General features: G+C 38.7%; 1 protein-coding gene across 1 annotated transcript; it reads left to right on the forward strand.

Moving 5' to 3' along the window:
- The first annotated feature begins 5,735 nt into the window (after positions 1-5,735).
- LOC132978588 (kinesin-associated protein 3-like) lies at positions 5,736-27,697 on the forward strand. Its single transcript, XM_061043808.1, has 20 exons — positions 5,736-5,900; positions 8,400-8,531; positions 9,058-9,215; positions 9,332-9,393; positions 10,285-10,426; positions 13,339-13,438; positions 13,521-13,645; positions 13,780-13,878; positions 17,612-17,790; positions 18,477-18,639; positions 21,037-21,137; positions 21,230-21,338; positions 21,823-21,935; positions 22,476-22,641; positions 23,300-23,425; positions 24,268-24,366; positions 24,475-24,560; positions 24,641-24,797; positions 25,556-25,640; positions 26,143-27,697. Exons 1-20 carry the CDS (start codon positions 5,872-5,874, stop codon positions 26,243-26,245), a joined length of 2,334 nt encoding a protein of 777 aa, XP_060899791.1. The 5' UTR covers positions 5,736-5,871; the 3' UTR covers positions 26,246-27,697.
- The last annotated feature ends 149 nt before the right edge of the window (positions 27,698-27,846 follow it).

The following is a 27,846-nucleotide window of genomic DNA, read 5'->3' on the forward strand; positions in this document are numbered from 1 at the left end:
AACAATGAACAAAACAACCCAATGTAAAGCATGTCAATAAAAGTGAACAAACAACCCAATGTAAAGCATGTCAATAACAAAACAACTCAATATAAAGCATGTCAATAACAGAGAACAAACAACCCAATGTAAAGCATGTCAATAACAGTGAACAAACAACCCAATGTAAAGCATGTCAATAACAGTGAACAAAACAACCCAATGTAAAGCTTGTCAATAACAAAACAACCCAATGTAAAGCATGTCAATAACAGTGAACAAAACAACCCAATGTACAGCATGTAAATAACAATGAACAAAACAACTCAATATAAAGCATGTCAATAACAATGAACAAAACAACCCAATGTAAAGCATGTCAATAACAGTGAACAAACAACCCAATGTAAAGCATGTCAATAACAGAACAACCCAATGTAAAGCATGTCAATAACAAAACAACTCAATGTAAAGCATGTCAATAACAGTGAACAAAACAACTCAATATAAAGCATGTCAATAACAATGAACAAACAACCCAATGTAAAGCATGTCAATAACAGTGAACAAAACAACCCAATGTAAAGTATGTCAATAACAGTGAACAAAACAACCCAATGTAAAGCATGTCAATAACAAAACAACTCAATGTAAAGCATGTCAATAACAGTGAACAAAACAACCCAATGTAAAGCATGTCAATAACAGTGAACAAAACAACCCAATGTAAAGCATGTCAATAACAGAACAACTCAATGTAAAGCATGTCAATAACAATGAACAAAACAACCCAATGTAAAGCATGTCAATAACAGTGAACAAACAACCCAATGTAAAGCATGTCAATAACAAAACAACTCAATATAAAGCATGTCAATAACAGAGAACAAACAACCCAATGTAAAGCATGTCAATAACAGTGAACAAACAACCCAATGTAAAGCATGTCAATAACAGTGAACAAAACAACCCAATGTAAAGCTTGTCAATAACAAAACAACCCAATGTAAAGCATGTCAATAACAGTGAACAAAACAACCCAATGTACAGCATGTCAATAACAATGAACAAAACAACTCAATATAAAGCATGTCAATAACAATGAACAAAACAACCCAATGTAAAGCATGTCAATAACAGTGAACAAACAACCCAATGTAAAGCATGTCAATAACAAAACAACTCAATATAAAGCATGTCAATAACAGAGAACAAACAACCCAATGTAAAGCATGTCAATAACAGTGAACAAAACAACCCAATGTAAAGCATGTCAATAACAGTGAACAAACAACTCAATGTAAAGCATGTCAATAACAATGAACAAAACAACCCAATGTAAAGCATGTCAATAACAGAGAACAAACAACCCAATGTAAAGCATGTCAATAACAGTGAACAAAACAACCCAATGTAAAGCATGTCAATAACAGTGAACAAAACAACCCAATGTAAAGCATGTATATAACAGTGAACAAAACAACCCAATGTAAAGCATGTCAATAACAGAACAACTCAATGTAAAGCATGTCAATAACAATGAACAAAACAACCCAATGTAAAGCATGTCAATAACAGTGAACAAACAACCCAATGTAAAGCATGTCAATAACAAAACAACCCAATGTAAAGCATGTCAATAACAGTGAACAAAACAACCCAATGTAAAGCATGTCAATAACAAAACAACCCAATGTACAGCATGTCAATAACAGAACAACTCAATGTAAAGCATGTCAATAACAGTGAACAAAACAACCCAATGTAAAGCATGTCAATAACAAAACAACTCAATATAAAGCATGTCAATAACAGTGAACAAACAACCCAATGTAAAGCATGTCAATAACAGTGAACAAAACAACCCAATGTAAAGCATGTCAATAACAAAACAACCCAATGTAAAGCATGTCAATAACAAAACAACCCAATGTAAAGCATGTCAATAACAGAACAACTCAATGTAAAGCATGTCAATAACAGAACAACTCAATGTAAAGCATGTCAATAACAGTGAACAAAACAACCCAATGTAAAGCATGTCAATAACAAAACAACCCAATGTAAAGCATGTCAATAACAAAACAACCCAATGTAAAGCATGTCAATAACAGTGAACAAAACAACCCAATGTAAAGCATGTCAATAACAAAACAACCCAATGTAAAGCATGTCAATAACAAAACAACTCAATATAAAGCATGTCAATAACAGTGAACAAAACAACCCAATGTAAAGCATGTCAATAACAAAACAACCCAATGTAAAGCATGTCAATAACAAAACAACCCAATGTAAAGCATGTCAATAACAGTGAACAAAACAACTCAATGTAAAGCATGTCAATAACAAAACAACTCAATGTAAAGCATGTCAATAACAAAACAACCCAATATAAAGCATGTCAATAACAGTGAACAAAACAACCCAATGTAAAGCATGTCAATAACAGTGAACAAAACAACTCAATGTAAAGCATGTCAATAACAAAACAACTCAATATAAAGCATGTCAATAACAGAGAACAAACAACCCAATGTAAAGCATGTCAATAACAATGAACAAACAACCCAATGTAAAGCATGTCAATAACAGTGAACAAAACAACTCAATAAAAAGCATGTCAATAACAAAACAACTCAATATAAAGCATGTCAATAACAGAACAACTCAATGTAAAGCATGTCAATAACAGAACAACTCAATGTAAAGCATGTCAATAACAGAACAACTCAATGTAAAGCATGTCAATAACAAAACAACTCAATGTAAAGCATGTCAATAACAAAACAACCCAATGTACAGCATGTCAATAACAGAGAACAAACAACTCAATGTAAAGCATGTCAATAACAGTGAACAAACAACCCAATGTAAAGCATGTCAATAACAAAACAACTCAATGTAAAGCATGTCAATAACAGAACAACTCAATGTAAAGCATGTCAATAACAGTGAACAAACAACTCAATGTAAAGCATGTCAATAACAGAGAACAAACAACTCAATGTAAAGCATGTCAATAACAGTGAACAAAATAAGCCAATGTAAAGCATGTCAATAACAATGAACAAAACAACTCAATATAAAGCATGTCAATAACAATGAACAAAACAACTCAATATAAAGCATGTCAATAACAATGAACAAAACAACCCAATGTAAAGCATGTCAATAACAGTGAACAAACAACTCAATGTAAAGCATGTCAATAACAGAGAACAAACAACCCAATGTAAAGCATGTCAATAACAGTGAACAAACAACTCAATGTAAAGCATGTCAATAACAGTGAACAAAACAACCCAATGTAAAGCATGTCAATAACAAAACAATCCAATGTAAAGCATGTCAATAACAAAACAACCCAATGTAAAGCATGTCAATAACAGAAGAACCCAATGTAAAGCATGTCAATAACAAAACAACTCAATATAAAGCATGTCAATAACAGTGAACAAACAACCCAATGTAAAGCATGTCAATAACAAAACAATCCAATGTAAAGCATGTCAATAACAAAACAACCCAATGTAAAGCATGTCAATAACAGAACAACCCAATGTAAAGCATGTCAATAACAGAACAACCCAATGTAAAGCATGTCAATAACAATGAACAAAATAACTCAATATAAAGCATGTCAATAACAAAACAACCCAATGTAAAGCATGTCAATAACAGTGAACAAAACAACTCAATGTAAAGCATGTCAATAACAGAACAAACCAATTTAAGCATGTCAATAACAGTGAACAAACAACTCAATATAAAGCATGTCAATAACAAAACAAACCAATTTAAGCATGTCAATAACAGTGAACAAACAACTCAATATAAAGCATGTCAATAACAGTGAGCAGAGCAAAGACGGGTATGGCTACAAGCAGCATAATCCCTAAGCCTCATTAATTATACACTTATGAGGCTTTATTCTACAAACAGGTTTTCATGCTGGGGTTATTCGCTGTATGAACGACGTAATAAAAAAAATCTGCTATGAAAACAAATTGAGTGCAGGAACCTTGCTGCTCTTCTGATAGCTCCCTTTAAAATAACATACAGGCTAACTGTAGCAGCCATTTTCTAGTTATTTGTTATTTGCATTTGTTTTGTTTGTAAACACCAGGGGGCAGCACTTGGGTTGAGAGGAACTATTTAAATTTTGCAGGTGTGTGTCACTGGGGTTGCTGCACCAAGAAGGGACACAGGTTTTTCACCAGGTCAATGAATTAAATGTTTGTTTGAATTAAAATGAGGAAACAGTGATTCCCGACTGGACATTGCAATTATTGCCTGCGTATGACCTCACTGGATTGGTGCATCAGTGGCCGTTTGTTAGGTTTATGCAGTTTGTTTTTGTTTTTTGTTTTTTCATGACAAATAGCCTCCACACTAACCATAGCATAAAATAACTGTGTATTCTCCTTATATAACAACTTTTTTTCCCCAAATAAAATGAATAAAGACTTTCCCCCTATAATATTGTAACATCTGGTGTTTTAAATGTATTTATTATAGTTTTACTTTCACAATATTTAAACCAACTTTAGAGGCAAAACTTATCTACAGTGTTAACTTCATGGAAGAAGGTGATTTGCTGATTGTTTGCACGCAATTATGAATGATAGATGATTTTGATTGATGGTTTATTTTTGTATTGATTGACTTTTTGATGGCTGATGATTTGATCAGTTAGATTTGGATGTAATACATTTCAGACCTTGTTGAATAAAATGCTTTGCTGTCATATCACTGCTCTCCAATAAAAGATGACTTCATCAAATGGTTTTTTGTCAGCGTCTGTTTGCTTAGAACTGTACAACTGCAAATGTGGTTGAACAGAGTTTATGGAAAAAGGTAAACAAAGGCTGGTAAACATTTTCTCTAATGGACACATTCATTTGGTTAAAGGATGCAAAGGTAGCATGTACTCATTTGTTATGATTGTTTGTAGTTTGTAAAGATGGTTGCTGCAGAAAAATCAAATCAAGTTTAAACCTCGACATTAAGCTGCTCTTCATTTACATTCAAGGGCAGGTAGAATGTCTCGTAAAAAAAAGAAGGCAGAACTGCCCAGTTTCCAATAATTGTTTTCACCGCAATGGACTCAAAATCAGGATCCATCCTAGCCAATGGAGTTCATGGAATGAAAAAGGGATCTTTCATAACTGTTGCTACACATGTAGCAAATGTGACCCAAGAGAATGTTTGTACCTGTCAAAAAACTTCACTCAACCCCTCACTTCCACAGACCAGCAACTATAACTTATTTCAATTGTGCAAACTACTCTCACTTAGTCAACAGCAACCATACATCCCTTATTTTCCTGCCAAGCCAATAAGTCCACCAGCAACTTCTGAAGGGAAAGGCATCAACAGCAGTGAGATAGGCTAATAGAAGAAAAGGCAGACATTTGTATTCAAATCAGGGATGATATATCAAGAAGTGGGGAACACATTGTAAAGAGCAGATCATGATAAGTAGACTAAGGATAGGGCATAGCAATTTAAACAGTCCTATATCATGCACATAAACAACCAATAGGAAGTGAAACACATCTTCATAATAGACTGATGAACAGGTTACTAACAGAGGACAGAACACTATCAGAAGTATTTTAGAAATGGGAAACTGCGGAGTGGAGATTTCCATTAAAGTGACTGGGTTAGACTTCAGTATAAATGGGAGATGAGGGAGACTTCACACCACAGGGGGGCGGTAATGCACCGAAACGGATGCCGGCTGCTGTAAATGTTGAAAGAAGAAGAGGAAGAGGACCAGCCCTGCTAGCCAGTTGCATATGAATATATGGCCGTGATTTTGGGGATTCATTTAACGCAGTCCAAGTATTAAATCAGATAAAAATCTGAAACATCGATTAAAAGAAGATGCAGGATGACGCGCGCTACCTCAAAAGGTGAGACGTGATGAAGATATCATGTTTGTTCACCTGCTTTCATGTTTTGAGTGGAATGGTCACGCAAGCTTGCTAGCCTGAATGAATCTTACGAGTCAATACAATGAAGGAGGTATCTATACTCCTGTCAGCTGGTACTACAGGGCTTCAGTAAGCACCTGGGTGAACCTAGACTGACAGTCCATCAGGTTAGTTCAATCATTTAGTGAAACTTAGGGATGAAATCTGTAATAGTTTAATATTCAGAAGCTTTTGTGACCCACAATGGCTCAATCAATTCTGCATAAATGTCATCTACACACAAGACATAGGCCTATTTGTTTTCCACATTTTACAGTGCCGTTCTCAGTGTGATGAAATTCTTAACTTTAATTAATATTGGTGTTTATAATTGTAGTCTACAGGGAAACAACATATGTTGCGTGGTGTTTATCCAAGATGTGAATTCAGCAACCAAACCATAAAAATCACTGAAAACATTTTTTCCATCAGTGAATGAATCGTAATTTAACTAAATCAATCTAATCAATCAGACTGTCTATGAAGGTACAGATTCCCTCTATCTATCTATCTATCTATCTTTATTTATCACCAATTCATAACAAATGTTACATCAAGATACTTTACAAAAGAGCAGGTAAAAGACTTTACTTATTGTTATGTGAGATTATAATGAGAAGACGCAACATGAATCCATCATGAGCACTAAAAACATATATCAAAGTTACAGTGGAGAGGAAAAACCTGGATCAGAACCAGACTCATGTGGAACAGACAGAAACCTGGATCAGAAGCAGACTCATGATGAACAGACAGAACCCTGGATCAGAATCACAACAACAAATAAGACAGATTGTAGCTACAATGTCAGGTGGTAAACATATGTGTGTAGTGTGAGCAGGACTGATCAGTGGAATATTAACATTAGAAACTGTACTGATGGTGAATTAGGGAGGACTGATTATGTTGATCAATGAAGGGCTGGGATATGAAGGTTAAAGGCTTTCTATGTGATTTTTGGATCCAGCAGATGTCGCCCTTGAGCACCAGCATGAAACCAAAACAACTTGCGGTGCATTGTTGTGTTAGCATGCTAATGCTAGTGATCTTTATTATGCTCGTATCTTCACACTGCATGTAAATTTACCTGAAATGAGCGTGATCTAGAAACACAGTTAAGCAGTGAGTACAGTATGTTATTCTTCTTTTCTCTAGTCCCTCAGTTAAACAACTTTTATACGAGAGGGGAGGAGTCAGCCGGCCGTCCAGGCGATGTAAACAAAGTGAAGATAGGACTCTGAAAACTCTGAAAACATCACAGACAGTGGGACTCAGGTGTTACACCCATTGTAGACAGTCATGACTCACAGAGTTATTTTCAGAGGATATACTTGATTTCTATCATATTAAAGTGTGAAAAATCACATATTACCCCTTTAAAGGGTTCTTATGAACTGCCTGTGAAGTCAGCTTTCTCATTTGAACTTATTAATGTCCTTTTATCTTGAGTTGGTTTAATTCGTCTCATTATTCAATCTCTCGAGGAACGATATGTCAAAGTCAACTTTATTGTCAATTTCAAAATATGCCAGACATACAGTGGAATCAAAATTGCGTTTGTCTCCGTCCCACGGTGCAATACAACCAAAATAAGGTAAAATAAGATAAATAATATTTACAGTAATAAATTCTAAATTTTGCAAAAGGTACAAAATGGTAAATAAAATAAAATAACATTTAAAGAAAAAGTGAACTTGTGCAATATGTGCAATGTGCAGTAAACTGAGTGTACTTTTGAATAGTTAGCTTCAGAGTTATTAGTCCAGAGTTCTTGGTGGCAAACGGGAGGGGGTTTCAACGTTCAGTGTTCGTGGGGGCAGAGGGGAGGGAAGGAAGAGAGGGGAGAGAGTTAAGCTTCCTGACAGCTTGGTGGAAGAAGCTGTTTCCCAGTCTGGTGGAGCCGGCCCGCAGGCTGCGGTACCGTCTCCCCGATGGCAGGAGGCTGAAGAGGCTGTGTGAGGGGTGGGTGGGGTCACGCACAATGCTGGTTGCTTTGCGTGTGAGGCGGGTACCGTAGAGGTCCAGAAGAGAGGGGAGTGGGACACCGATAATCCAGCCGTCTGCATGTCGCTAGTCTGGGCGTGTCATCTTGTATAAAACTATTGTCTATGAACAAATTGATAAATGATTCAAAGTGTTTTCACTGTCATGACAAGTAGGCTCTAATGCTGTTCATCATATTGAATTAATAAACAGTTAAAGCCACTATCAGATCTTTATCAAATCTTTGATGTGAAATGTTTGAAAGGCTTGATTAAAGATCTTGTGAATGTCATGAACTAAACTCTACAGAAACATTCCAGAATTCATTGATATTAAACTTTTAACCATTTGACAGAAATATTGTTCATGTGTCCAAGTCGAGTTTACTGAATGGAACGAAACAGAAAAAAGGTTTCAGATACTGTATTTTAAACTTCCTTTTCTTCTGACCAATAGAAAGGTGACTGTGGGCAGTTTGGATGTTCATCCCACAGAGAAAGCCCTCGTGGTCCACTATGAGGTGGAAGCATCTATACTGGGAGAAGGCGGAGGTCATGTGGTGGGTGAACGGAAGGAAGGTCAAAAAATGTGAGTGTTCTCTTTCTAACTTTGCCACTTATTGCACAACATGTCTGGATGTCCTGTATAGTTTTTAGTTCAGTGTATAGTTTACTTAATACTTACTAGTTAATGTGTAAATACATTGTACCTTTATTTTTGTTTTATTGCTATCTATTCTTATTTTATTTGCACTCGTATGCACGCTCTTCTTCTTGTCTTTCTAGTTGTAGTAGTTCAGTTGGTACCTTAAATCCATAGATGAGTCCAAAAACAGTGTTGGTTTTGGTCTCATTTTAACCTTATCAGATGAACCCGGCTTCATTCTTCAGCTGTATTTCTGATTTGGCAGTTGAGAAAGCAGATCAGAGGGGAGCACCCACCTGGGGGAGGGGTTACTGCCCTTTGTGATGTCATGAAGGGAAAATCTCCCTGGGAAAAAAAAGTCTCATCAATTGGGGGGTTTGTAGACAGAATAGGGCCACATATTTGTGTTATATATATTAGTGCATCATATGTGACCCATTATCTGTGTCCTCTCTCTCTCTTTCTCCAGTATCCGTGTGAAGAGCCTTTCTCCCAGTACAGATGTGGGAGCTTTGGCAAAGAAAGTGGTGGAGGAGTGTAAACTCATCCCTTCTTCCCGTATGCCTCAGGTGGAGCAGCTCCTATACTACTTGCAGAACAGGAAATCCTCCCCAGTTGAGGGCAAAAGTAAGTCAGTTCATTGATTTGCTATCCAGTTAGAAAAACAATTCATAATACGTTTGTAAATGTGAATGTGCCACTGTAAGGTATTCAATGTTTGTTTTGTATTTCTGTGCCACTAGGGGAGAAGAAAGAGAAACAAACTGTGAAACCCAGAGAGCTTACACCATTTGAAGGAGTGGAGGTAACAAGCTAAATGTTTGTGCACTGTGCTCATTTCTTGGTTCACTCTGGGTAACTGATTTCTTGTTCGTTTTTGTGTTTCCTATTTTATCTCCTGGAAATGTAAAAAATGTAGACAATGAATTAATGGGGTGGCGGCGGCTCATTGGAGTTGGTCGTCTCTCAACCAGAAGGTCGGGGGTTCGATCCCCAGGTCCTGCAGCCGCATGTCCGATGTGTGCTTGGGCAAGACACTTAACCTCTGCTCCCACTGCTACATCAGCGGTGTATGAATTTGTTTGAATGGATGAGTTAATACTGATGGACTCTTTACTCAGCAGCCTCTACCATCAGTGTGTGAATGTGTATGAATGGATGAGTTAATACTGATGGACTCTTTACTCAGCAGCCTCTACCATCAGTGTGTGAATGTGTATGAATGGATGAGTTAATACTGATGGACTCTTTACTCAGCAGCCTCTACCATCAGTGTCTGAATGTGTATGAATGGATGAGTTAATACTGATGGACTCTTTACACAGCAGCCTCTACCATCAGTGTGTGAATGTGTAGGTGTGACCTGCGGAGTAAAAGTGCTTTGAGTAGTCAGAAGACTAGAAAAGTGTTGTTGAAGCTCAAGTCCATTTACCATTCAGTATTTAAATCCCTGAGCGACTGTGAAGCGAATGTTTATTCATGTTGTTGCTTTGGAGTCATTTCTGTTCAAACAGAATTCACTATGTTTTGTCCTGTGATTTGCAGTGCGACAAATTCTGAAGCCTTTTTTCATGCAAAACTGGATGTCTTATAATTTGTTGTAACATTGAAACCTGTTGCATGTTTTGTTTGACTTATGAAGTGCATTAATGTAGTAATTAACGTTTGTGAATGTGTCTTGATTTTTTCTGTGTAGTTAAATGAGGAGGCCAGTATAACCAGAGTTGATGAGTATGTTGAACTTCTCTACGAGGGCATCCCTGAGAAGATCCGAGGATCAGCTCTCATACTGCAGCTCGCCCGCAACCCTGATAACCTGGAGGAGCTGCTTCACAACGGTATAGTGTCTACCTGCTAATACTAACCCCCTTTTCAATTCCCAATGAAATGGACTGTTACACATTTCCATTAATGTCACAGAGGCATAATGGTGTCATGAAGTCTTTTCCCCCACTGGGCCAGCTTCACAGAGGGGGGTAAAAAATGGCATCACTGTAAAGATCAGAGCCAGCCGGGTGAACAGGTGCTGTGTGTATGTAGTGGGTGTGTACCTTCTCACATGTGTGATGAACCAGACGTTAACCTTCACTTTGGCTCCAAAATGCTGTTTATGCACTAACACACAAACATTCAAATGCAGACTGGCCCCATATTACATGTAAATTAAATGGTTTATGTAGCTAGCGAAGCATACATTCAAAAACACTCTTTGACACACCACATGGGTAAATAGCATTTTAACATGAAAAACGATTAGGACAGCCCTCCAAAATTGTATTTTAATTTCCACATGAACGTTTTGAGCAGACACTCTTCTTCAACACTCACAGGTGGGACTAATTTATACTTATCCAAAATAGGTGCTAGTCCATACCAGAGGCCTCATTTATCAACAGTGCGTGAGCACGGATCTGTGCGTAAGAACATTCCCACGCAAAGAGTGGGATTTATCAACTTGTACTTTTACTTATAAATGTGTGTAAATATGAGCACAGCTCTGAGCATGCTTTGGCACAGAATCTAGAGGTAGAACATTGAAACTACAAATAAAAATCACCACGAGTGTCACAGCACGCATCAATCTCAACGTAGACACATGTTCCAAGTTTTCCTTAATTAAGAACCCCAAATTAGTGATTTTGTCTGGTTTGAAACAGACAGTGTGATAAATGGTACAACGTACTCTAAAAGTATATATCCTACAATATGTTTAAATCACATGTTCACTTGTGCAGCAGCCTCTTCACATGCTGAGTGTTACATCAGCATAAATAACCTTAATCAGTGATTGGATGCACCTGTGGAGGAAACCACATGTAGAGAAAACTCAACATGCATGTGAGACTTTGGGTGCGTTCGAATTGTCCCTCCTATCTCCTTTCACTATCCACTTTACCTTAACCCCGGAAGCATTTAAGTGGCGGCCATGATAAGAGCCGTTCAAATTTTTTAAAAGTTAAGGAAAGGTGGGTCAATGCTTCCTTTACAACCTCCTTTAGCATAGGATACACTGGACCATCCTTTACCAAAGGAGATGAGATATGCTGCCCCACAATTCCTTGCGGCTGCAACATTTAAAGCGACTCGCGCATCTGACCGTTCACGAACATTAACGATGATCGTAAAGTGACACAGATCATGTAAGTTACCATTGCAATAATATGCCTTGAACAACTTTCAACAATCTTTAACCTGTAGGTGAACTATGAACGTTATGCTGATGTTGTAAAACGATCAAAGTGAGTTTAACTTTTATTGCAGCCTATGTTCAGTTTACATTCGTTATTTATCCACTTTGAGTGTTTTGGCAGCCGTAAGCAATATCATAAATAACGTTAAACTTTCCTTCAGTCACAGATGCTGAAACCCTTGCCTTGATTAAGGTTCTTGAGATATTATGCAAAGCCATATAATCAGATTATAATCACCATAAACAACATCACCCTGTCTTTCAGGTAAAAAGGGATCAGAGACATTCTGAGCCAGATGATGTTTTATTCAACATATTTCATTCAATTCAGAATGTTTTGTGCATTTCTTCAGTTGTACATTCTTGTCTTGCATAAATGTAACAATTAATTTCATACTTATGTTGATTTCTGAGTGGACAGGAAGCTGATGGTTTCACTTTTGTTACTTGTAGCCTGGTATTCTATATTTCTTTTATTTCAATCCCAACCTTGTGGTGATCAGGATTATTTCATCAGTAAGAAGGCACAGGGGAAAGTTTTTTAGATGCGTATTTTGTAGTCCATTTTCTAAACATTGTAGTTTCAACACGGCAGACTCACGTCATTAACCTCCGCCGGCCCGTCGCATTTAATGACGTGGCCTAGTGGAAAATGTGGTCGGATTGTCAGAGCAACGAGATCGCCTTTCCCTAAGTCCTTTATGAATTCTCCTAACATCTTTCCTTAACCTCATGACGTTTTCCCCAGGGTTAAGGTAAAGTGGATAGTGAAAGGAGATAGGAGGGACAATTCGAACGCACCCACTAACTCTGCACTGAAAAAAGTCAGAGATGGATTCAAATGTCTGAACGAATCATTTTTGTGTCTGATTCAAAAATATTCTTCATGTAGTGTTCAAAGAACATTTTCTCCTCAGTTTGGGAAACTCATCCTGTTTAAGTCCTCCTCAATCCTACTAACAGTTTCTCATAACTTTAATGTTTACCAGGATCCAGTCTTAACCCTAAGGGGAAATTGATAGAAAATGTCACTACTGTAAGATTTTTCGAAGAATTTTGTCCCGGGGAGGAACTTTTGATACTTAGGGATTTATGAAGTTGACTCCTTTGGCTCCTTTATGCAATAGTGATTGACTACATTATTTTTAAGAAAAGCTACAGCTATCTGAAATATTAATCAAAAACAGCAACAAGCTTTTGTTTGAAAGCCATTATATTTGAAGAGTTTGAAGTTTCTGTTACGAGCCACTAGGTGGTGCTAGCAACAATCCTCTTCTTTATTCACAAGCCACTGCCTCCTTACTCCTTTAATACTGTCCAAACCCCTTACTCCTTTAATACTGTCCAAACCCCTTACTCCTTTAATACTGTCCAAACCCCTTACTCCTTTAATACTGTCCAAACCCCTTACTCCTTTAATACTGTCCAAACCCCTTACTCCTTTAATACTGTCCAAACCCCTTACTCCTTTAATACTGTCCAAACCGTGCTTATTCTTACCCCTGGTTGTGCCTGCACAGGTCATGTCACTTTAAATGAAAGGTGTTTTTCTGTGTGTAGAGGCAGCTCTAGGTGCTCTGGCCAGAGTATTGAGGGAGGACTGGAAACAGAGTGTAGAACTGGCAACCATCATCATTTACATCTTCTTCTGCTTCTCAAGGTACCACAGATACACACACACACACAGTAACATGTTACTGTTCTACATCATCTTGTAACTCTTCTCCTCTTCTTTCTGATAGTTTCAGTCAGTTTCATGGCGTGGTGAGTCATTATAAAATAGGTGCTTTGTGTATGAGTGTGGTGGAACACGAGCTGAAGAGACACGATGTTTGGCGCGAGGAGTTACGCAAGAAAAACCAGGCTTATATCCTTTTTATCAACTCCTGTTTCCCTCAACTGTTAAGGCTGTAAGTTGTTCTTCTGCCCCCTCCTGTGAATTTTACCTGACTTTTATCTCTATTAGGGTTTATTATGTGTTCCTTAACACTTAATGTGTACATGAGTCTGCACCAGAAAATGGTTCTCTGAGAAGAGACCAGGACAAAGCTCTGAGGAAATACCAAGGCCTTCTCGCTAAACAGGAGCAGCTGCTCAGAGGTAGGCTCGCCCTCTCACAGAATCATGTTCTTGTCGTACTCTGCAGTATGACCTAAGGTGGTTTTTTCCCTAGTGAATGCAGTTTTGATGCATCATGCCATACATTTTACTCAAACACATCTGCTGGCCCCTCCGTGTCCTTTTGAACGTTTTTTGCAAAAAAATTAACAAATACATTTATGGAAACCGCAGTTTGTGTCAGTGATTGACAACCAACAATTTTTGATGAGCCATAAAAAGGACCAACGGGAATTGCCTGGTGGATTTCCTGTACACTACATATATCCGCTTGTACCTCTTGAACCCTGTTTCCAAACAAGTTAGGACGCAGTATGAAATGTACACAAAAACAGGATCTGATGATTTGCAAAAGATGAATACTCATATACTGAAAAAAAGGCAAAAGACACCAAATAAAATGTTGAAACTGGGAAATGTAATTGTTTTTGGAAAATTACACAACCATTTTTTTTATTTGAGTCCTGCATACAAGTTTCAAAAATGTTCTGCTCCAAAAAAGTTGAAACATTTTCGGTTTCAAAAAAGTTGAACATTTTCATTAACAAATTTCGGCTTCAAAAAAGTTGAAAATTTGGGATTTCAAAAAAGTTGAAAATCTTCGTGAAAAGATTTTGTCTTCAAAAAAGTTCTGTTGCATCACCTATTTTGAAACACTTTGTAAGCATTTGGGAACTGAAGAGACCATTTCTTGTATGGAGGAGCAGGGCTGTGTAGTTCTCTTCAAGATGTGATGTTCAGGGTCTCGTTTGTTCTTCTGTACTATTTTTGTGCAGAATGTGATTTAGCATTGTCCTGCTGAAATAAGCAAAGCTTTCCCTGCAAAAAGATGTCATCTACTTTAGGTGTTCCAAAATAAGGGTGCCAGAGTACGGTGGCTGGTAGGGGTCAAACGCTCAGCAACTGATGAAACGACATACATTTAGAAAAACGTGCAGCATATATAGAAACACTGCACATTCAAAAGCAAATGCAAACTACCACAACAAATTCAAAGACACAAACACGCTGCAAATAGGCAAAACAACTGCAGAAGCATCAAACGCGCTGCAAGTACAGAAACAAAACTTAAGTCAAAACACAAACAACCAGAAAACAACTGCAAACACAGAAACGCTGCAAGTTAATCCTTAAACTGAAGTGCTCCAGGCCTGTAGGGGCGCTGTGGATCTGTTTATTTCGGTTTATTTACGTGAGAGAGTAAGAGAGACAGCTAGGATCAGAAAGTTATGTTTAGATAGGGAAGTTGTATCGTTGAAAGACACAGGATAACTTCAATGTCACTGAACAGTGGAGATAAAACGAGTCCGACCGGGACTTTGACATCGGGGACGAGAGCCGAGTGTGGGTCCGTGGCTGTTGCCCCGGGATGCCTGGAGCTAGTGCTAGCTCTGGGGCTATGAGCTCCAGATGCAACTCATCCCTCTGCACACTGCGGTCAAGCCAGCCGCTCCTCGAGTTTACATGGTGAAGTGAGCCGCCCCTAAATTTGAAGTGCCCACGTATTCTGATCTTTATGGTAAATGCTCCGGACTGCAGAGCGAGCAGGAGTAACAGACAGAGAGAGCGATTTTGACCCGTTATTAATCTCCTTTTCCAGACAAAAAAAAATCTTCCATAAGTAGAAAATGATTCTGATATTCTGATTTTGAGAAATCCATTGACAAAGTCCTTTATAAATCACTATAATGAGTCTTTTTTATGACTTTGATGTCTTGTAAAAAATAATTCTTCCATAAGTAGAAAATGCTTCTACTTATGGATAATGGATTTCACACAGTGAAACAGTAAAAGTACTTCATATTACCTGTGCACGTAGTTTAGGACGTACTAAGTCCAACCATATCAGAATCATTTTCTACTTATGGAAGAATTATTTTTTACAAGACATCAAAGTCATAAGAAAGACTCATTATAGTGATTTATAAAGGACTTTGTCAATGGATTTCTCAAAAAGTACACAGTAAAAGTACTTCATATTACTTGTGCACGTAGTCTAGGACGTACTAAGTCCACCCATATCAGAATCATTGTCTACTTATGGAAGAACATATATTTTTATATTTTTTTCCCAGGAAAACACCTTATTTTGAAAAACGGAAGTTATCGCAGACTCGCAGTATTATTCTCAAACTAATTTCACCGACCTCCGAAGCTATTCCCTGAACAGTATTTTGTTTGCTCCCGTTTCATACACGTATATCTCATAGTCAGTTTTATGGTAAGACCTAGGCATTTAGCACTTCACTTCATCGGTCTCTCTCTCTGCTCGCTCTGCAGTCCGGAGCATTTACCATAAAGATCAGAATACGTGGGCACTTCAAATTTAGGGGCGGCTCACTCCACCATGTAAAAGCGAGGAGCGGCTGGCTTGACCGCAGTCTCTGCACCCGCTTTACCAGCCTGACACTTTGTGCTTTCGCCATCCCCGGAGTCCATGTTGAACTTGCTACTCATCTCTTTGCTACAGTTTAACATTCTCCCTGTCATCAAACACTGACACTTCACCCACAGAGAGCCCTCTGCCCCGGGCCTGACAAGTTCAAAATCCTGGCAGACGGAAGTCCCGTAGCCTACTCAAGCCAGGCAACGGTGCCGGTAGCCGGGCAGCCAACTTAGCAAAGCTACCGCTCAACAAGACCTCATTTCTCAAAGTTGTGTTTTTCCCCCCTCCGCAGCCCACACTCGGCTCTCGTCCCCGATGTCAAAGTCCCGGTCGGACTCGTTTTATCTCCACTGTTCAGTGACATTGAAGTTATCCTGTGTCTTTCAACGATACAACTTCCCTATCTAAACATAACTTTCTGATCCTAGCTGTCTCTCTTACTCTCTCACGTAAATAAACCGAAATAAACAGATCCACAGCGCCCCTACAGGCCTGGAGCACTTCAGTTTAAGGATTAATTTACAGCGTTTCTGTGTTTGCAGTTGTTTTCTGGTTGTTTGTGTTTTGACTTAAGTTTTGTTTCTGTACTTCCAGCGCGTTTGACGCTTCTGCAGTTGTTTTGCCTATTTGCAGCGTGTTTGTGTCTTTACATTTGTTGTGGTAGTTTGCATTTGCTTTTGAATGTGCAGTGTTTCTATATATGCTGCGCGTTTTTCTAAATGTATGTCGTTTCATCAGTTGCTGAGCGTTTGACCCCTACCAGCCACCGTACCACAGACTTGGTACCCCCAGTGTCCCTGGAGATGGCTTAGACTGAGCCAGCAGCCACAGACACAAACAAAACACACAACAGCGTAAAACCCAAGCCATTATTTTATATAGCAATTTATTGTAAGAAAGGCATTTTCATCTCACTTAACGATATGTCTTTATTTGAAATTGAGCTACTTTTTGTATGTATTTTTTATTTAATAGGTTAATATACAATTTTAACTTATGTCAAATTTTTATTAGTTTTTTTGAAGGCATCTCGCAACCCCCTCTGTGTTTATATATGCCCCTGGGTCCCAACCCCACTTTGGTTATTCCCTGATCTATTTGGCAGCACACGTTTCTCCAAACCTCTTTAGCTCAGAGGATGCAGCGTGGGCTTGTATGAATGACTTGTGTATATATAGAGTTTAAGTGTTTCATGAACAAAAATAATTACTAATTATGGGAGTTTAAAGTTGTTTATTTTTTAACCAAATAGAAATATCATGATGCTTATTTTCTCTCTCTCTCTCTCTTTCTTGCTCATGTCCTCCTTGCGCCTTCACCTTCTCCCAGTGTCTCTTTACCTCCTGTTGAACCTGGCTGAGGACACGAGGACAGAACTGAAGATGAGGAACAAAAACATTGTTGGTCTATTGGTTAAAGTCCTTGAACGGGAGGATGAAGAGCTGCTCGTCCTGGTTGTTTCATTCCTTAAAAAACTGTCCATCTTTCTGGAGAACAAGAATGACATGGTGACTTGAAGAGATGTGCTTAATGATTCATGCTGTTGGAAAAGATTAACATTGAGAGGGAGGGGGAGGATGAAGAATCTATTTCTTTATTTAAATATTATTTATAATTGAACATTTAATTAGTATCTTGATCTAGAGTTTCATCATCTCTAGTCATCAATCTTTTCTGTGTTTATTCGGTAATACTTTACTCGCAACCCGGCAGAAACCAGAGAAAATGGCCAATCACTGCTGAGGGGCGTACGAAGAAACTAGATTAGAGGGAGGTCTGTTGAGCCTGATGACAGAGTTTTTAGTGTGTTAGTGTCTTTTGACCTGCCTAGATCACCATGGTAACTAACTCTGTTTCTGCTTTAGTTTAGTTGTGAAGTGCTGTCTTTTCATTGGTCAATACCAGGGATTTTCATCTGTGATTCCCCCCACCTGCAGTCTCCCTCCTCACATTTTTATCTGTTTACTTCAGGTAATTTCGACACTTCAAATTACATCATCCCCCCCCCAGTATAGAACAATGATGGCACAGTAAGGAAACTGGATCACATTTCTTTAGCTGGGTCAAAATATCCGACCAAGAAGAGAGTTGTTCTGGTTCTTCACCTGCCTCATATGTTTTTGGTGTTTAAATATTTTTTGGCAATTTCCCTTTTGAAATCTAAAAACTATCAATCTGTGTTTGTGCTTCGCAGGCTGAGGTAAATACTGTGGAGCGATTGGCTCATCTGGTCCCCTGTGACCATGAAGACCTGTTAAACCTGACTCTGCGGCTGCTGCTCAACCTCTCTTTTGATTCTGGACTCCGAGCGAAGATGGTGGAAGTTGGACTGTTACCTAAACTGACTGCTCTGTTAGGTAACAGTATACACTAAAGTATAATCATCCATATGTACCGTTTACATATCCTGCACTGTCAGTAACTTTGGTTTTATTGACAGTGCTGTTGCCATGATGAATAACTACTTCTGTGGATCTTCAATCTTTTTACAACATTTCCGTCAAGATTGAAATATGTTAACATTTTGTGCAAACCACAATGGACCCCACAAAATGACACCTAGGATTTTTGTGATCTCCCAACCTTTTTTTTAGGAGATTGACATACCTGTATATTTATGTGAAATGAGAAACCGTAATTTAAGGCCTCTCACTTTGGTGAACCCGCAGATGTATATTTGGTACCCTAATCAGGCGAACATTTTAGTTATTCCAATGATTGTGAATTTACAGAACATAGTGTCAGATGCTCAACATCAGCACGTTAGAGTAGTCGTGAGCATGGTTGCTCTCAAAATAACATTCAACACAATATTTTCAAAGTTTCACTTGTAAGAAATTAGGCAATACAACAAGACAATACTTTTTATTTCTAAAGCACCTTTCAGACTTCAAATGCAGCCTTCAAGTGCTTCACTCAGTGGTAAATGGACTTGAGCTTGTATATTTATTTTCTAATCTTATGACTATAAGTGTTTTTACACAGCAGGTCACACCTACACATTCACACACTGATGGTAGAGGCCGCTGAGTAAAGAGTCCATCAGTATTAACTCATCTGACTCTAACACTGAGCTACAGCTTTCACATTGGCATCCTAAAAGAACAAACAGACTGGAAATAGTATCAGAAATTGAAGGCAATAAATCAAGGTGCACCAGGTGCAGGTGGACCTGGCAGTTGGAAGGAACAGGTCTTGACACTAACTGGTGTGACACCCACTGAGCGTGTGATTAATTTGGAGACTAAATACAAACCTTTTCATCTTACTTTGCAGCTTAATGATACACTGTTCAGTAGGGATGCAACAATACAGTCCGAACCATGACCAAAAAACATGTTTTCCAGGCGCAAAAGTTTTTTGGTCATGGTTCACGGTTCGGTTCGGTTCTGACGGGTGGGGCCATTAAAATGTTTCCAGTGTTAAGGATTTTAGGCAAATTTTACAGAACATCAAGGGTTTTAGAAAGAGAGCTACTTTTTTTCATTTTAAAACTATTTGTTTTACTTTGAAGCAAAACAAATTCAGGTGCTCTCCTTTCAGCCTATTGCAAAGTCAGATTAGATTTGAACATGAAGTAAACTACAATTAGCTCAATGGATGTCAACAAAAAAGTGCATTGGTGGCATACTGTCATATTTCTCTTTTAGTTATGATTATCTCTCTTATTCTTGTAATGTTCAGTATTGTAAATATTTTGAGTTTTAACAGCAGCTCAAACGATTTAAGAACACTTCAAAAGACATCAAACCTCACACTGAAGGTTCAGACGTGGTTTATGACCAGTTTAGAGTTTTTAATAAGAGCAGTGAGTGTGATGCACAGACGCACAGACAGAGGAGCACTCAGTTGATGTTGAAAGACATCAGTTAGTTAACAGACAGCAGCCTGCCATGTAGTTCACATACTTCACTGGTTAACATGTAAACTGTAGAGCAGATGATCAATTTCACTTTTTGTTTCTTGTCTGTCCACTTATATGCGTAATGGCACATTCCCCGACTCTTGCTCACCCGTATAGCTCTCTCTCCCTCTTACGTTCGCGGACCCACAGTTATCTTTTAATGCATGTTTTTGACATAATGAGGGAGAGAGGCTTTCGGAAAAAGGGCGTTTGCGGCCGTTAATATACCTGGACGAGTGGGAAACACTGCGCAGTACATGTTTTCCAGGCGCACATGCTCGCCCTACACTATCAGAAACTGGTCTATAGTGTAACGCTACTTGAGCAATGACTGCAGTCTGTATGATCTATAGACTGTCACTGTACCGGCCCTGGCGGCCCTTCAGGCACTGGCGGCCCTTCTGGCTGCTCCTCACTGCTCGCCATGTGTGTTACCAAACTTTAGCGCGTGGTGATTGGCTATTAACTCACTTGGTGGGCGGGGTTTCCTCATCCCTGCACACTGACTCACAGGCACACACAGACAGAGCCAATTTAGAGAGAAATACAATGCGCGGAAACTAGTTCAATGCCAAACCGTTAAAACCGCAATTCACAAGTCAGTATTGAACTGTGGATGCCGTACTGAACGGTTCAATATTTTATTGAGAATTGTTGCATGCCTACTGTTCAGTTAGTCAAAGAAATGCTGACCGTGCTCTTGAACTATGAACTATGCACCGGGCCCTGTAGCCTGTTTACATTTTTACAAGTATTGATTTTCATGGTTAAAAGATTGTAGTGATTTTTCTACATCTGCAGTGGTGTCCACTGTGTTGAACTAGGTTGATGTATGTTTGTTGGCATGCAGGTGATGAGAACAACCATCAGGTAGCCTTGCGAATCCTCTATCATATCAGCATCGATGACCGCTTCAAGGGCATGTTTGTTTACACCGAATGCATACAGCAGGTAAATTCAGATCCACTCAGACTCTTTATCTCTTCATAATATTGGCTTTAGTCTCATTCTTATGTCATGGGTAATATTCTGCTTGTTTTTAGCTCATGCGACTGCTGTATGAGCATACTGAGGAGGAAATGGAAACTGAGCTCATCTCCGTCTGCATCAACCTGGCTGCAAACAAGAGGAATGCACAGCTCATGTGTGAAGGTATATTTATATGTGCTGGACTTACTAACAGTGTTAATGTAACTTCCATTTTATTGTCCCTGAGGGGAAATTTGTTCAGCAGCCAAACTTCAGAATGTGTCGTACTTGTTGGGAACTTCAGCCGTCGTCAGTGTACAAACTGTGTAAGATGGTTTTTAGAAACATGTTGTCGGCAACACATTTTAATTTAATTTAATTAATTAAAAAACAATGACATTTGTCAGTTCTAACATTTGATATTTTGTCATTTTGCCATTTTCAATGAAATATGGGGTTTCATTGTTTTGCAGTTCATCACATTCTATTTTCATTTTTTACACATCCCAAATTTGTAGGAATGGGGTTGTACAATCGAGTTATGACTTCTCTTAATTTGATTTTTAGAAGAAGGGATGTCTGTACCTAACCATACTTGATTGATCCATGATAAGTGGAAAACGGTACTTGTGTTTAGGAAGAGCTTCTGATGTTTCTTTCTGTCCAGGGAATGGGTTGAAGATGCTGATGAAGAAAGCTCTGAAAATGAAAGACTGCCTTCTGATGAAGATGATCAGAAACATCTCACAACATGATGGGCCAACCAAACCACTGTTCATAGTGAGTAATACATACACATTACAAATGAACTATTCCCAATACTAATACCCAACACTAATGATGATAGCTTGGGCTGAATAACAATATGCATGTTTTGTTACCTCAGATGGATAGTTTTAAAGATTTTATTTTTGGCCTTTTTGTGCCTTTAATGGATAGATAGGACAGTGGATAGAGTCAGAAATCAGGGAGAGAGAGTGGGGAATGACATGCGGGAAAGAGGCCACAGGTGGGATGTGAACCCGGGCCGTCCGCTTGAGACGACAGCCTCCATAAGATCCTTTAAATAAAGCTCGGGGTTCAATCAGTTAACATTGTGTGCCGTCCCTTTTTATATGTTCTGGTCTCTTTTTACAAATCATTTATGGTTTAACTTACTGTACGTCAGGGAGGCCGTAACATGACCTGCGGTGTTAAAGAACATTGAGTAGTCAGAAGATTAGAGAAGCGCTATAAGCTGAAGTCCATTTACCATCTTATTGAAGGGTTGTGTAAGCCTATGAGGTGGTCCCTTCAGTCTGTTTCCTCCGTCTCTGTCAGGACTATGTTGGTGACCTGGCAGCAGAGATCCGTGCAGAGGAAGAGGAGGAGTGGGTTCTGGAGTGTCTGGGTACTCTGGCCAACCTTACCATTCCTGACCTGGACTGGGAGTTGGTGGTTAAGGAGTACAATCTGGTACCTTTTCTCAAAGACAGACTGAAACCAGGTACTGATACGTTTTAGAGAACCATGCTTAAGGGTGTTGTGATATTGACTAAACATGATATCTTTATATTTTCAGGGATTTTGCTGATAACGATAATTAACGATATTTTTTGCAACCCTCCAAAATGTGTTTAGAAAAGTCTTGTATTTTGGATCTTTTTTTTCTTTTTTTTTTTAAAGATTTATTTTTGGGCTTTTTGTGCCTTTAATGGAGAGATAGGACAGTGGATAGATTCAGAAATCGGGGACAGAGAGTGGGGAATGACATGCGGGAAAGAAACCACAGGTGGGATGTGAACCCGGGACGACAGCCCCCATACATGGGGCGCGCACACTAACCACTGCGCCACCAGCGCCCCTGTATTTGGATCTTAACAGTATATTAGGCTTACTTAATGATGTTAATAGAAACAGGTCTTATTCATTAACTTAAAATGTATTCCCAAGTGATGATACAAGTTAGTTTGTCGAGCTGTCTTTAACAGCATCAGTTGCACCAATTACATCTATCAACGTTGATTCTGAGGCTGGTGGTGTTTGTGTTTTGTCACATGTAACATTTGTTTTTGCTACCACTATTGTACTACAACAGAAGAGATCACCATCATTTCATTTCATTTGGTCCTGTGAGTTTTTAACTGTTTGTGTTCATTTTTCAGGCTCAGCAGAGGATGACCTCATCCTGGAGGTAGTAATTATGATTGGAACTGTTTCCATGGATGATGCCTGTGCTGCTATGTTGGCTAAATCTGGCATTATTCCTGCACTTATTGAGCTACTTAATGGTAAACACTCAACTGAGCTCTTTTTCAAGATGTTGTGCATAAGATACACAAAAACATTGAATACTACATTTTTTGATTTCTTAGAGATCTTATGTTTTCCTATCTCTATATGCCCTCCTCTTAAAGGCTTTATATGTGATCTTCCACACTTAAATATAATATAAATCAAGTAGATCCTCTGAAAATAACTCTGTGAGTCATGACTGTCTACAATGGGTGTAACACCCGAGTCCCACTGTCTGTGATGTTTTCAGAGTTTTCAGAGTCCTATCTCAGTTTGTTTACATGGCCCGGACAGCCGGCTGACTCCTCCCCTCACGTATAAAAGTTGTTTAATTGAGGGACTAGAGAAAAGAAGAATAACATACTGTACTCACTGTTTAACTGTGTTTCTAGATCACGCTCATTTCAGGTAAATTTACATGCAGTGTGAAGATACGAGCAGAATAAAGATCACTAGCATTAGCATGCTAACACAACAATGCAGCGCGAGTTGTTTTGGTTTCATGCTGGTGCTCAAGGGCGACATCTGCTGGATCAAAAAAATCACACATAAAGCCTTTAAAGTCTTCAGGACACAAATACTGAAATAAAAATCCCTCTTTTAGGAATGTCCTGATCCGGGCTACACATCAGTATTGCTGCAGATTGAATTGAGAAATGATTAAATTAGGTGCAATTAAGCCTCTTGTTTTATACATAATTGCTTTTACCCACAAAGCTTGTAAGAAGAAGCACAAAACATTGAAGCCACCATCAACTCTCTTGAAACACAAAAAATCCAACTCACAGATATGCCTTCGATTCTGAATCTGTTTTTATTGTCATTTGTTTGAGTGTAGCCCAACAGGAGGATGACGAGTTTGTGTGTCAGATTGTCTACGTCTTCTATCAAATGGTGTTTCATCAAGCCACGCGAGATGTCATCATCAAAGACACACGTATCCTTCATAGACTGTGTTCAGATTCTCTTTGAAGGGATTTCTTAAGACTGTGATATGTTACAACTCCAACATCAAAAGATGTTTTTTCTTTAACCGCCATTGAAGAGGCTCCAGCCTACCTGATCGATCTGATGCATGACAAGAATGCAGAGATCAGAAAAGTGTGTGACAACACCCTGGATATCATCGCTGTAAGTCAAACAAACTCATTGGTTAGTAACAAAGGTGACACTTCAATAAGTCATATTACATCTTTTTCTTTATCTTTCAGGAGTACGATGAGGAGTGGGGGAGGAAGATTCAGTCAGAGAAGTTCCGTTTCCATAACAACCAGTGGCTGGAGATGGTCGAGAGCCGGCAAGCGGATGAGTCTGAACCGTATTTCTATGACAACGACAACGACAGGACTGATCTATTTTATAGTGCAGGTACACATACATTACTCAAACAAGTAGACATAATAACAGTAACTGCCACTGATCATTGTACGGGTTTTAATAAAACAGTTTTTTTCTGTATATAATTCAGATAATATCAAAGTAGAGGTCACATGATAACACAAATTTTCCCTGAACTATAAATCTTCAACTTGACTTCCATCATAATACTCAGGGTCATAAGGTCGAAGTTGATCAGGCCGATGGCCTCGAATATGAGAAACACAAGAAGAAACACTAAGGGAGGGGTGGGGGAGGGGATGCACTGACCCAATTTTGTTTTGGTGTAGGGGACTGGTGTCAAAGTGTGAGATCCACTAGACTGAAAGTGGCTGATTATTCTTTAAGTAACTGATAATGTATAGAGTGGCGTGTTATCGCAGAAGGGTGTGAGCAGCTTGCCCCCCCTGAAGGGGTGAGTTTAAAACAAAATGTTGATTTGGAAATGATGTGTGTTTACATTTTTCTTTTACTCAACTGCACCCCCCTATCCCTTCTTCTTTTAATATACATGTTTTATTATTTCAGTCCATCACTGTCTCCCTGTGGAGACTTTACTCTTTCTGTTTTTCTGTTTGTTTGTGTTGATTGTAACCAGTTTGCTTTTTTCCCAAATAAAAGTGGAAAAAGTTCAATTAGAGGAAAATAAAAATAAAATGCACAACTGAAATATATTTAAAAATAGTGAGTACAGTCAATTGTGTGTGTGCGTGTGCGTACGAGCATTCAATCCTCCTTTCCGTCCTTAGATGGAATTACTCCAGGCGATGGTTCGGTCAGCCCAGAGTTCTTCGGGGACCTGCAGCCTCAAAACGGAGACTCACACCTCACAGTGTAAGTCTGAGAATCTATTATGATGTGATGTTGTGTGTATATAGAGGTTCTGTCCTGCTATTGTCCACATGTTTGTTTATTTTGCATACACCATAAAAAAGCCTTCTCAGAACCAGAACCCCAACCAGACCAACCATTTTACATACCAGTTAATTATCCAAAGAACCTGCCTTCATAGCCAGGTCCCCCCTTAAAACACCAATCAGAAGAGAATATGTGATCTAATGTGCAAAGATAATTGACTGCTCTATACACGGGACCAGACTACTCTGAACATCTGACACTGAAGACACACCCACATGACATGTCTGGCCACAAGAAATATGGCCACACTTTTTTATATTTCAGCTCTATCACACATTTACCCCTCCTCTCCTGCTAGAGGACTTATCCAGGACATTGTTCATCAGGCTGACAGCAGAGGGGAAGAAACTTATATCACTGTTCTTCCTGTCATTTAACAATCTAAAATGTACAACCTGTGTTAATGTTTCATTGTTAGAGATGGAAACGATGTCTTTGACCAGACCAGTTCCTCACCTGGACGACCAGCTACTGCCTACGGATTCAGACCTGATGAACAACCCTTCTATCAGTACTCGTAGACAAACGTTTAACATTCAAAGACCTCCTGTCATCTAAGGTCCATTTTGTATTCTCAATCTGCATGTCCCCTTCCTCATGTTAGTGCTAGAAGAAATCATGAGGACAGACACTCTGCATGTGCACAATGTGAACTTGTAACCTGAAAGAATGCAGCTCCATGCAGTGATAACGTTGTTAAACAGATATGTACATAACGTCTTCAGTCTTCTAATGTTGACTTCACAGTGGGTCGAGGACATTGAAGAAAGTGAACTGCTAACTGATTTCTTGAGTCTTTACAACACTATAGTAAATATTTGTTGCTTCTTTACATTTGGTGTAAAAAACATTTGAGTCATATGAAGGGATGTAACGATACTTTGGGAGACTGTAACATAGTGATATGGATAAGAGACTGTTCAAACAGTGAGATGCACTGATGGTCTTTTTCAATCTGCACCATGTTGAGAAGCTCGAGACACTGAACATGTATAAAATGTTTTCACTACATACTGCCTGGTTTGTAAAAGAGTTGGAACAAAGTGTTGGTGTTTAAAGGATTTGAGCTCATAAATAACATGCTAAAGATAAAATACTGCTCACAATGTGTTAGTAGTTATTAACAGCTGTTATGACCCAACTTTTCAAAGACATTCATGAAAACTAGTCGACACAGAGCTGCCTGAATGTCAATAGCCAGGAACACTAAAGATGATCCTTTTTACTGCTTAATTTTCATATTTATTTGACCTGGGATTTGTTTTAAAATCCTTTTTTTTGGTGCAGTGGTTAGTGCACATGCCCCATGTATGGAGGCTGTAGTCCTCCAAGCGGGCAGCCCAGGTTCAAATCCGACCTGTGGCTCCTTTCACGCATGTCATTCCTCTCTCTCTCTCTCTCTCTCTCTCTCTCTCTCCCTGATTTCCAACTCTATCCACTGTCCTATCTCTACATTGAAGGCACAAAAATCATGTTCAAAAAAGCATTTTGTAAGATATCAGTGTTACTTTTTAGAATGAAAAATGAGCAATGTGTTTTTAAGTAACTTTACAGCCTCATGGTTCATTAATGAATACAATTTGAGATGTTTTTTTCATTGCCAGGGAGTTGTAATAAAACGATCATGTTATTAATGATATATTTATAATTTGACTTCTTTCTAATGTCTTTGTGGATTGATGAAAGGAGTGAGTTGTATCGTTACATCCCTAGCCATATGGATTTTCTAACATCACATTGTTACATGGTTTGAGATCATCTGATGTTATGTCAACATGCTGATGTCTTCAGTCTCTGTCTCTGTAAAATGGGAACATTGTTTTTCATGGTCTTCGTACATCAGGCTGTGTTTACACTTGTTGGTCAGTACCTGTCTGAATGAAGTAGTCTGATATGAGTCTCCAGTGATGAAGCATTGCATGATCAATATTTAAAAAAGGAATCAATAAATCTTTTGTCTCTTTAATTCCTTACACTCCTTGTATAAACCTTTGATCCGTTTACCCACAATGCAACATGACTGTCAGAGATTCAGCTGTGATATGTTATTATTAGCACATGTAGCCACGATGAGCTAGCCTGAGGAAGAGATTTACAGCTAATTTCTACTAAACTCACTTCC

This window comes from Labrus mixtus, chromosome 8, assembly GCF_963584025.1.
Source record: "Labrus mixtus chromosome 8, fLabMix1.1, whole genome shotgun sequence".
Lineage (NCBI taxonomy): Eukaryota > Metazoa > Chordata > Actinopteri > Labriformes > Labridae > Labrus > Labrus mixtus.

What these genes read in the sequence shown, in the direction of transcription:
- LOC132978588 (XM_061043808.1), top strand. Translation starts at nt 5,872, where the DNA reads ATGCAGGATGACGCGCGCTACCTCAAAAG. An exon ending in GACGCGCGCTACCTCAAAAG is followed by an intron (nt 5,901 to 8,399) that starts GTGAGACGTGAT and finishes TCTGACCAATAG; the next exon opens with AAAGGTGACTGTGGGCAGTT. An exon ending in ACGCAAGAAAAACCAGGCTT is followed by an intron (nt 13,646 to 13,779) that starts ATATCCTTTTTA and finishes CTTAATGTGTAC; the next exon opens with ATGAGTCTGCACCAGAAAAT.